This window comes from Guillardia theta (assembly GCF_000315625.1).
Source record: "Guillardia theta CCMP2712 unplaced genomic scaffold GUITHscaffold_318, whole genome shotgun sequence".
Taxonomy (NCBI): Eukaryota; class Cryptophyceae; order Pyrenomonadales; family Geminigeraceae; genus Guillardia; species Guillardia theta.
Window position 1 is genome coordinate 10,616 of NW_005434359.1, and position 10,993 is coordinate 21,608.

Consider the following 10,993-nt stretch of genomic DNA (forward strand, 5'->3'; position numbering starts at 1 on the left):
GATGACAACAACCATGCACCCTAGAAAATGTTCAGAGCAAGACCAGCGATCTTGAATAGCTTACAAAAGAGGAATTCGACTCCTCAGGCGAGAAGAACACGGAGCCCGGAAAAGCATAGAGAGTCTCGCCTGGATAGAGCACACTGCCGTCGCACAAGCGACGAGCAATTCCATCCTCATCGCCCCTGAATGATGTCAAACACGACCCGGGATCATCTGTCCTTGGTTCGCCAGGGATGGGGCTTGGGAACGGAGAGGAAGTAGGAGCAAAGGCAAGCATGTGGTGAGGACGCTTGTTGGAGCTTCCTATGCATGGAATAGGACAATTGATCTGCATGAAGCATGAGATGCTTGCTACCCGATGATTCAACGTACTTGCGACGGCGCTGTAAGCAAGAGCCCCCCATGCCCAGCAACTACAAAAGTGAAATTCTCCCCGAGGACGTGGAGGAGGAGGAGGAGGACTGGTTTGTTTTATGTTGAGGGCATCACCTGGTGCTCCTGTTCTGCTCGCTGTATCGCCTCCACCTTGTCGCTTGCTCGCTTGCTCTTGTCCACCTGCCCTCCTCGTAGCCCGAGGGCCGCGAAGAGCTTCTGCAGGCACGGCACGTTGCACACAGAGTGCAGATGTTGACACAGGAGCTGCAGACAAGCTTCAGCTGGACCTCAGCAGGCAGCAGTCGCTCACGGTTATGCCCCCGGAGCGCGAGGCCTGGGCAGAAGCATCGCAGAGAGCCAGGAGGAAGAAAGAGAAGCACAAGAACCTTGACACACCAGACCTCATGCTGCCTCCTCCGAATGCTTCAGGCACATGCCAGTTGACCTCTAGCCTGCTTGCAACCCCAGGAGCTTCAGCTCGACATACCTCAGGCCCATCCTTGCATGCACAAGAGCTCTCAACGCCTGACTTGCTTTCCTCTCCCCCTCGTCCCCTCACTGACTTCCTCATTCCCCCTTGTTTATCTCCTTCTCCTGTTCTCCTCTCTTCTTCTCTGCCGTTCTCACCAACATACTGTAACTCTCCTCTCCTCTTCCTCTCCCTTCCCCTTCGTTCCCTCTCTCATCATCTTCTCTCATCATCTTCTTCTTCTCTCTTGTTATCGTCGTCGTCGTCGTCGTCATCATCATCATCCTCCTCCTCCTCCTCCTCCTCCTCTTCTTCTCGTTCTCTTCCCTCCTACTGGCTGCCCTTCATGGAAGGAGCTTGATGTGATGGTATGAGGGGGATGAATTCTGGTATGAGGGGGATGATTATGATTACTATACTTCATCGGAGTCATTCAAGCCGCGGCGGGCCCGGGTCGCTAGTCCATTTTATGATACAGCAGCCTATGTACACTGACGTTCCTCCTCCTCCTCCTCCACCTCCTCCTCCTCCTCGATGCTCCCAGGCTCAGGTAGTTCTCAGCCTCGCCGGCCGCAGTCACCGGGCGGCTTCAACTTATTTCCTGCCAGTGCTCTCATGGTAAACCTGCCCGCCGCGCGAAAGGGTCAAGCTCCAGCTGTCTCTAAGAGGCTAGTCTCACCTTCCACTCCCCGTTCATCCCCGGGCCTCCTTGTGCTCCGATATGCCCGGGCCTGCAAGTCACATGGCCTGTCAGGCGCCAGCGAGGCACCGAACTGCGACACCACCTTCCCTCCTGCCCTTGAGGCCCCTGCTCCCCCACAGCTCCTCGCAGCCCGGGTCTCCCCATGGGTCCCTGGGAGGAAGAGTGAGCGACGGATACGGCAGCTTCTAGTCTTGCCATGCTCCCTGGCGGACCCGGCGGGCCCTGCCCTCCTTCTACCCCTGCCCTCAGCCAGTCAGTCACCAGTAAGAGGAGCAACAAGCGAAGACCTGGAGGGCCGGGGTAGCCCATCAACCCCATAAAACCAGCAGGACCAGTGGGACCCTGAGAAAAGTGAGAGGAGAAGGGAGGAGCAAGACGTTGAGGGAGGAGCAAGACGTTGAGGGAGGAAGAAGACGTTGAAGGAGGAGCAAGACGTTGAGGGAGGAAGAAGACGTTGAGGGAGGAGCAAGACGTTGAGGGAGGAGCAAGACGTTGAGGGACGAAGAAGACGTTGAAGGAGGAGCAAGACGTTGAGGGAGGAAGAAGACGTTGAGGGAGGAGCAAGACGTTGAGGGAGGAAGAAGACGTTGAGGGAGGAGCAAGACGTTGAGGGAGGAAGAAGACGTTGAGGGAGGAGCAAGACGTTGAGGGAGGAGCAAGACGTTGAGGGAGGAGCAAGACGTTGAGGGAGGAGGAAGGGACGGGTACCGGCTTCCCCTCAGCCCCAGGAACCCCAGGAGGACCTTCAGGGCCCGACAAGCCTCCGGGTCCGACCACACTGACCAGGTCGCGTCAGTCACTGCACATGCGGAGGAGCCACGGCGTGCCTGCTCCTTCCATCCCGCCCGTCAATGCCCGGAACTCCCTGCGGTCCAGGCAGCCCAGGCATCTGGAGCAGAGTCAGCGACGTCGCGAGGGAAGGGAGGAGACCTTGTGGAGGAGCCAGACTTGCCTCCTCAGCCTTGTGTTTTGCCGGATGAGATCCTATGCCGCAATCAGAGGGAGGGGAAGGCAGGGAGGGGAAGGGAGGGGGAAGAGGGAAGGCAGGGAGGGGAAGGGAGGGGGAAGAGGGAAGGGCAGCCATTCTCACCTCAAGCTTGCGCTCGAACTCTCCCAGCTGCTCACCGACGGAGTCAGCGGTATACGCGTCCTCCTCTTTCATGGAGTCAAGAGCGTTGGTGAGCTACGGGAGGAACATGTGAGGGCAGCAAGCCAAGCAGGTCTAGGCCTTCACCACGATCAGGTCCTGGTGATTCTTGCGATTCAACTCCTCTATCTCCTCCAGCGCCTTCTTCGGGATCGAGTACTCCTCCTGCCTCATCGCTCATCGCAGCATCACAGGCATCGCACCTCACCTGGCTCTCCCCCTCCTTCTCCTCGCTCGGTTCGCCTTCCCCCTGCATCTCCATCAACTTGAAGCACCACTCTCGCAGCAGCACTCACCGTGCTCAACTTTGAGGACCCTCCTGCTGCTCCTCGCTTTCCAATCCTTATGGTGATCGGAGGTTTGGGAACGGCGATGGCAGGCGGCACCTGCTCGCGGTGAGGGACGGGAGTGAAGCGCGTGAGCGTACAAGTACTCGACTTCCTCTCGAGTTCACGACGACGCCAGCAATATGCTTCATGTCATTCTGACTTGTCGTCAGAGAACAAGAAAACACTCACGTGTAGTCCGAGACACAAATCGGACAAGGAACAGAACATTGACATCATCGCATTACCTGCAGCTCATGCTCGTCTAGCAATGCTACAGCACTTCCGCTCCTCGTCAACTCCTTGTAGCTCACCAGAAGGACGAGAGGAACGAGGAGGAGAAACCTGGGAGCTCCCATCAGCACTGGACATATCCACACGGACCCCCCCCCGTGTGGTGTGAAGAGCGGGTCGTTCCCCGGGACACACTGACATCGCTGCTGGTCTCTTCTCTTCTCTCGCTAGTCTCCACTTGTCTTTTTTCGATCAAGTAAAGCCTAACCTTCTCTCTTCTTCTCACCTGCCTGTCTATCTAGCATGACCATCAATGGCAGGTTCTCCCACCTCAACTAGACCGTTCTCGTCCTCCTTTATTACATCTGACACCCTGCTCCTACCTCCTACCTGCACCCTGTACCTCCTGATCCTGATTCTGCTCCTGCTCCTGCTCCTGCTCCTCTCTCGTTCTCGTTCTCGTTCTCCTGATCCTGCTGCTCTCTCATTCTACTGTTCCTTCTCCTGCTCCTTCTCCTGCTCCTCCTCCTGCTCTCCCACGTTTCCTGCTCATGCCACTAAACTTACCATCGTTTCGCCATTCCCAAGCGTCGCCCTACCCCCACCCCCCCTGTCCTCCTAGATCAGGGTTCTCTCACCACCCTACCCTACGACCTTCAAAGTACCCCTAATCTAATCGTGGATGACCCCACTACCCCACCCCTCAGTCCAGCCTTCTTTCCTCCCCACTGTACGGGTGATATTGACCCCCGCAGTGTTGTGGGAGGGTTGTGCATTTTGAAAATGGCAGTGGGTGGGGGTACCTTCTTGAAGGTGATGATGGGGTGCTTTTGCAGACAAATAGGGGGGTAGTAGAGCGATGCTACTGAGAAGGGTAGGGTGGGTGATAGGGAGCCCATGCAAGGGAGGGAGCAATGCTGAGGGAGGGAGGGAGGGGGGGAGGGAGGGAGGGAGGGAGGAGGGTGAAGGAGGATGAAGAAGGACGAAAGAGGATGAGGCTGGAGAAAGGAGGGAAGGGCAGGGAATAAAGCCATGGAGGAGGAGGTAGTAGGATGCAACAATGAATTGCACACCATAGAAAGTTTGGAAAGGAGATGGCATGCGGTAGTACAGGAGGTACAAAGACAACGACCGTCCAGTCATCAAGAATACTACGAGCACATCTTTCATGTACCTCCTACAAGCACATCTTTCATGTACCTCCTACAAGCACATCTTTCATGTACCTCCTTTTCCTTCAGTTCGCTGACATCTTCCTGATATCGGCAGGCAAAAGGTCGGGCGATAGTGGCCAGGCCGATCTCTGTGGATAGCTCCCTCAAGGGGATGCTGAGCTCATTCTTCTACTTGCTGACGCTCGTCCCCTGGCTGTGTCCTCCTCTGTGGCCTGTCCTCCTCCTCTATCACACCTCCTCCTTCTTAGTCGGCTCCTTCTCGTCTGTTCTGCATCACAAGCGACCGCAGTCGGCTCCTCTCGACGCGTCAGGATGCTGGCCTCCTTTGGTCCTGCTGGCATGGCTGACCCTCAAGGCGGGGGAAGTGCTGTATGCGTGCTTGAGGAGGGGGGCTGATGGAGCTGCGGACAAGCCTGAAGGAGCAGGAAGCAACTCCATGATCAAGAGCAACTCTGTGGAGCTGCTGTACCAGACCCCCGGCTCCTCGCCGCCTCCTTTCGATCTGGTTTCTCCTCAGGAGAGAGAAGAGGGCGCGAAGGAGGACAGCGACAGCGAGAGCAGGGAGAGCACTCGCCCTCTGACCGTGCGGGAGAGGCTCAGAAACATCGGCTCCACCATCGCCGTAGTCCGTCGCCTTGGCATCTCCTCCATGCTCTACGAGTCGTACCGAGGGGGAGGGGGCGCGCGAGGGGACCAGGCGAATATCCGGCTGGGGATCAACAGGAGCATGCGGGCGTACAACCTCTTCGAGGAGATCAGGCAGGACTACGTGCGGAGCATGAAAAACCTGCCGGAGCGAGAGGAGGAGCGCGAGCAAGTGATGCGCAAGGTGCACGAGCGGTCGGCGCGCAAGTGCCTGGACCTCGCGAGGACCAACGGGGGTCTCTACACCAAGGCGGCTCAGTTCGTGGCGTCGCTGCAGGGAGGAGCAGGAGACAAGGGGATCCCCAAGCCCTACGTGGAAGTGCTGCGAGTGCTCACAGACGCTGCCCCCCACCATCCCTTCGCTGAGATGGAGTCCGTCATCGTGCGCGAGCTCGGCAGCCCCGCCTCCCACATCTTCCTGCGCTTCGATGAGGTTCCCATCGCCGCCGCCTCCTTGGCTCAGGTCCATCGCGCGCAGCTGCCGGACGGGATGGAGGTGGCGGTCAAGATCTTGTACCCCAGCCTCCGCCGGGAGATGGCCTCCGACTTCGCCATGTTCCGCAGGCTCGGCTCGCAGATCCGCCCGGGCGGCTACGACATGGGCTGGCTGGTCGAGGACTTTGAGCGAACCCTCCGCTCTGAGCTCGACTGCGAGCACGAGGCGCGAAACTGCGAGCGAGCGGCGAAGCTGCTGGAGGGGCGAGAGAGCGTGAGATTCCCGCGGGTGGTGTGGAGTCTGACGAGGAAGGACATCCTCGTGATGCAGTTCATGCACGGACTCCTGCGCATCTCCGAGCCCGAGGCTCTGCTAGCGAGCGGGCTCGAGCTGGAGGAGTGCGGGCAGGTCGTCAGCGACGTTCTCACCGAGCTCGCGCTTGTTCATGGCTGCGTGCATGGAGACCCGCACGCGGGGAACATCTACCTGGTGGCCCGAGAGGTGGAGGGGTCGAGCCGAGTGAAGCCAGCGCTGGTGATGCTGGACCACGGGCTGTATCACCACGTGGAGGAGCGGGTAAGGAAGGACCTCTGCCTCCTCTTCCTCGCCTGCATCGCCAGGAACAAGCGCGAGATTCAGAGGCTGTCGCACAAGTGCGTTGGCCCGCTCCATCGCTTCTTCCCCCTCCTCCTCTCCCCCTGGTTCGTGCTCGGCACTTCTCTATCGTACGAGGACGTGAAGGCAGCCAAGGAGAACAAGCTGCCGCCCTCGGTCAGCGGCAAGGACGTGAGCGATGCCATGACGTCACTGCACATGATGGAGGGAAACATCCTCGGCGTCCTCCACTCCTTCGGCTACGTCCGCGGCCTCCTCAACTGCCTCAATTTCGGCGAGCGCAAGCGGCTCAAGAGCATCGCCCGGCTCGCTCTGCTCGGCGTCGCTCCGCCTGACGTCGCCCACCAGGCCCTCGTGCATGGCGACAGTCGGTTGCCCTGGTCCTGGCGCCTCCGCCTGTGGAAGGCGAAGATGGACGTGGACGTGACGGCTGCGATGCTGCAAGTGCTGGCCACCGCGACCAGCTCCGAGTTGCCGACCCAGCAGACCCCCTGGCCCTTCGTGCTGGTCGCTACCCTCCTCATCAGTGTCGGCAAGAACCCTCTCCTCCTCTTCCTCGTGCGCCTCCTCGGCATCTCCTTCGAGTTGGGCTCGACTCCCAAGGAGCGAGCGGGAGGGGAGGAAGAGAGCCGCATGGAAGCCTCTCGCGACGAGGATTCTCAGCTCGATGACGTAGTCAGCCGAGCTGAGAGCGACATCTACTACCAGCTGGCTGCCAGCTCGCCCATGACGCAGGACTCGGACAGCTTCTACAAGGAGGAGGAGGAGGAGGCGCTCGACGACTGGGTCGCCTCCAAGTCGGAGCCTCTCGCAGCCGCTCGCCCCCCAGTCAACCTCGCGGGCGTCCTGTCGACCAGCAGGAGGGGCGTCGTGAACCTCGTGACGGCGACGCTGAGGCGGGTGGCGAGGAGGGAGGCAGAGCCCGCGGCTGGCTCGCAGGCATCAGTGAGAGCCAGGAGGCTGCGACACTTCTCGCCGACCCGATCGGGAGCGAAGAGGCCGTGGGTGTGAGGAAGGAGAGAGAGGAGAGGAGAGGAGAGAGAAGAAGAATGTATTGAACTAGCAAGTTACCGTCCGCCTCCCAGCGACTCCTCTGACCCTCCAGCGACATTGAAGTCGAGTGCTCGCAGCTTCGCCTTCTTGCGGAGCTCGACGGCTGCGATGGATCGAGCTTTCTCGGCGACCTTGCGAACTTCGAGGGTGACGTGAAGAACCTGCGGGTGACAGAAGAGCGAGCATGAGACAAGAAGAGCGAGGATGAGACAGGAGGAGCGACGAGCAAGAGGTTCAACTGACCTCTGCCACCACATCTCTGTCGGAGCTCTCGGTCGAGCTGCTGGAGGAGACGAACTTGAACTTTGACAGCAGGTTTCCCCACCGGTCATAGCAGATCACAAACTGAAATCACTCTTCGTCACTCCCTGCTGCCCCTCCATGCACTGCTGCTGCTGCTGCTGCTGCTATGTGTCTCCTCCTCCTCCTCTCTCCTGCACCTGCTGCTGCTGCTGCTGCTGCTATGTGTCTCCTCCTCCTCCTCTCTCCTCCTCCTCCTCTCTCCTGCACCTGCTGCTGCTGCTGCTGCTGCTGCTGCTGCCCCTCTCTTCTTTCACCTTGTTTTTGTTCTTGTCTGTCGCCACCCCTGACCCGAATCGCTTCCCCTGCCGCCATCCCCCGGAGTAAAAGAGCCCGTTGGAGAACTCGTACACCCCAACCCTGACCAGCCAGTCACTCCCCCCTCCTCTTCCTCCTCCTCCCTTGTTTCTCTCCTCCTCCTCTCCCTCCTCCTCCCTTGTTTCTCTCCTCCTCGTCCTCCTCCCTCTCTTTTTCACACTTCCTCTCTCCTCGCACCCACTCTGCTTTGCTCGTCCTCCCCCCTTCCCTCTCGCTCGCCTCCTCCCCTTGGGTCTCCGCGGCCTCTCACCCATCGCGCAGGTCGTTGTGGAAGGTGCCCTGGTAGAAGGAGCCATCCGGGTAGGCCTCGAACCCGAACCCGCTCGACCGGCTTCTCCTCCACTGCCCCATGTAGTTGGTCCCGTCTCGCCACACCATGCTCCCGTACCCGTGCATGCTCCCCCCCCGGAACTGCCCGGCGTACTCCAGCCGACCGTCCGGGTCCTGGGAGAAGGTGATTGTGCCGTAGCCATGCGGGCGATCCCGAACCACCTCCCCGATGAACTCAGCCCCGTCTTGCAGCTTCAGGCGCGTCACCATAGCCTTTCCCTCCTCCTCCTCCTCCTCGAACTCCTCCTCCTCCTCGAACTCCTCCTCCTCCACCTCTTCCACACGCTCGTTAGATCGGCTGCTCAGTATCTCTTCTGCTCCTGACTCCGATCGCTCCTCCTCTGCTCGTCCTCTCGCCATGTCGTCACCTCTGCTCTCGCTGTGGGAGCTCTGAGGGCTCGGCTTCACCTCCGCCCTCGTCGCCTGCTCTTCTTTCCTCTCCTCCAGCACTGGGACGGCGACACGAGGCGTCAGGGCCGCGAAGAACTCTTTCTCGGACGGGTTTTCGTCTGCTTCAGTCAGAGCGACGCTCTCCTTGAGAGCCCCGTGCTCGTACCGCACGGCCCGCTCGGGGCAGCCCTCACGTCCTCGCCCATGCTTCTTGTCCATGTAGAAGGAGCCCTCGTACCTGCCCCGCGTCATCTTGGAGGAGGAGGAGGAGGAGGAGGAGGAGGAGGAAGAGGTTGTGATAGTGGTGGTGATGATGGATGATGATGATGATGATGATGATGGTGATGGAGATGATGATGATGATGATGATGATGGAGATGATGATGATGATGATGATGGTGACGATGGTGAGTAGCAGGAGGGAGGCTCTACCGGGGGAAGGCTTCCTCGTTGGACGGCCAGTGAAGGACCCCGAGGCCTTGCTTCTTCCCCCTCACAAACTCACCCTCGTACACGATCCCGTTGCGCTTGATCAGCTTCCCGTGTCCATGGTACCTCCCGTCCTGCCACTCCCCCTCGTACACGTCTCCGTTGCTCGCCCTCTGCAGCCCTCGCGGACCCTCTCCGTCCTCTGCCCTCCGGTCGCTGTGCTGGGATGGCGGGTCGGCTGAGAACTCCAGCATCTTCGCAGCTTGCAGCTGAGGGAGGACGAACGAAGAAGAGAAGGAGTCTGCGAGCGGGCGCGATCAAGAACCACAAGACGGACAGAGAAGAGGAGACACACCTTGAAGGTCGACATCATCGAGGACGGCTTTGATTGCCTTCATCTCGCGGGTGATCTCTTGCTTCTGGCGGTCGAGGAGGGTGAGGTGGGAGGGGTCGACGTGCTCGGGCTCGAAGAAGGTTGTCTGATTCCTCAGCGCCGCGAACTTGAGGTCCGACACGAACTGCATCACGTCCTCTCCCACCGCCTCTGCCATCTTCACTTCGCTCCTCAGCCTGATCTGCAACGTGTCCATGTCCAGCGGCTTCTCTTCCGTCCTCTCTCTCAGCTCCGAATGCTCGTACAGGCAGAAGCTCGTCTTCCCTCCCTCCTCCTCCTCTACCCCCACCCCGTGCTGGTATCCCTCCTCCCACTGCCCGGAGAAGACCTTCCTCCTGTTCGGCCACACGAACTGCCCGAGCCCATGGCGGCTGCTGTTTCTGAACTGACCCACATACCTGCTGCCGTCGGGGTAGAGCTCTACCCCATGCCCCTCCATCCTGTCCTCCCGCATCTCCCCGACGTACCTCACGCCATCTCGCCACACGATGCTGCCCTTCCCGTGCCTCCTCCCGTTGGCGATCTCCCCGCAGTATTCGTACACCTTGCTGGGGTCGTTGGGAGGGAACCTGCTGGAGGTCAGCTGGGGTCAGCAGTGCTGCGTCGCCTGACTCACAGGACCCACACGTTGAGACCCTCGCGAGCGAAGAGAGGACGATCAAGATTGCTGCTAGACTTGTCCACGAAGGACAGCTCTGCGACATCAGCACATCACTCCCTGTCCTCCTCCCTCCCTCCCAGCTCCTCTCCTGCCTTCCTCCACTGCTCTCATCTTTCTCTACAACTCATAGCGCTCTCACAGACAGGTGCTTGCTCTCATGCTTGTCTCCCACGCTCACCTACACTGCTGGAAGCTCTCCATGACTCGAAGATCTGTGACTTCTCCAAGGGCTCATCCTCTTGTAGACTCTGTCTGCTTCTGCACCTACTTCTCCTCCTCCTCCTCCTCCTCCTCCTCCTCCTCCTCCTCCAACTCCTGCTCTCCGTACCTGACGACATGGCGGTAGCAACCCCCACTGAAACTCTACTCACCTTATCTCCCCTCATCCCCCTCATGTCCTCTTTCTGGTCTGACAACATTTGCGGATTCCTTTCGAAATGCTGAGCCGCCTTATATGGAGGCCATGCACTCCCTTTCCTGCTCCTGCTGCTGCTGCTGCTCCTCCTCCTCCTCCTCCTCCTGCTGCTGCTCCTCCTCATCTCGTGCTAGCTTGCTTCCTCCTTGCCTGCTCTCTGATGCTTCTGAATCTCCTCTGACTGATTCAACAGGCTGCAAGCAGCAGCATGCCATGTCTTGGGGTCTCGCGAATGATCAAGACGAGGTGAGGAAGGAAAAGGAGGAGCCGCTGCTTCTCACCCTTCGCTGCCAGTCTCCTCCTCCTTGTTCTTCACGACGCGCACCTCGTCACCTCTTTCTCCCCTTCGCTCCTCTCCTCTCCTCTCGCCTCGCCCGTCTCTCGCAGCTCCTTCCGCTGCTCCGTGCTGCCTCGAATAGCAGGTCGATGGAGAAGGAGGAGGGAGGGAGGGAGTGACGCTTCCCTGCAGGGCGTGACAGGCGATGCGACTGGAGGTATCGGATGTGCGAGGTCGCAACCTTGTCGCTCGTTTGTGCCTGACGCTCTTGCAGGGAAGCCAGGACAAGCTGGACAGA

The 10,993-nt window shown here is 59.6% G+C and overlaps 4 protein-coding genes across 4 annotated transcripts; 1 reads left to right on the top strand and 3 right to left on the bottom strand.

The window, feature by feature from the left end:
- Window positions 1-31: 31 nt before the first annotated feature.
- GUITHDRAFT_122359 (hypothetical protein) lies at window positions 32-876 on the bottom strand (the record flags this gene model as incomplete). The annotated part of the gene is made up of 4 exons (XM_005818374.1): window positions 32-331; window positions 493-642; window positions 689-830; window positions 866-876. The coding sequence occupies 4 exons, from the start codon at window positions 874-876 to the stop codon at window positions 32-34; spliced, it is 603 nt and encodes a 200-aa protein (XP_005818431.1).
- Window positions 877-2,346: 1,470 nt separating this feature from the next.
- GUITHDRAFT_122360 (hypothetical protein) lies at window positions 2,347-3,382 on the bottom strand (the record flags this gene model as incomplete). Its single annotated transcript, XM_005818375.1, has 8 exons — window positions 2,347-2,439; window positions 2,481-2,534; window positions 2,641-2,733; window positions 2,785-2,862; window positions 2,906-2,947; window positions 2,994-3,083; window positions 3,131-3,181; window positions 3,272-3,382. 8 exons carry the CDS (start codon window positions 3,380-3,382, stop codon window positions 2,347-2,349), a joined length of 612 nt encoding a protein of 203 aa, XP_005818432.1.
- A 1,828-nt stretch (window positions 3,383-5,210) lies between these two features.
- Window positions 5,211-6,128, top strand: GUITHDRAFT_83115 (hypothetical protein; the record flags this gene model as incomplete). Its single annotated transcript, XM_005818376.1, has 1 exon — window positions 5,211-6,128. A coding segment is annotated over one exon (918 nt), but the record flags the coding sequence as incomplete, so codon positions are not given.
- A 1,634-nt stretch (window positions 6,129-7,762) lies between these two features.
- GUITHDRAFT_61141 (hypothetical protein) lies at window positions 7,763-9,880 on the bottom strand (the record flags this gene model as incomplete). The annotated part of the gene is made up of 4 exons (XM_005818377.1): window positions 7,763-7,841; window positions 8,050-8,348; window positions 8,990-9,139; window positions 9,626-9,880. Coding segments are annotated over 4 exons (783 nt in total), but the record flags the coding sequence as incomplete, so codon positions are not given.
- Window positions 9,881-10,993: the final 1,113 nt, after the last annotated feature.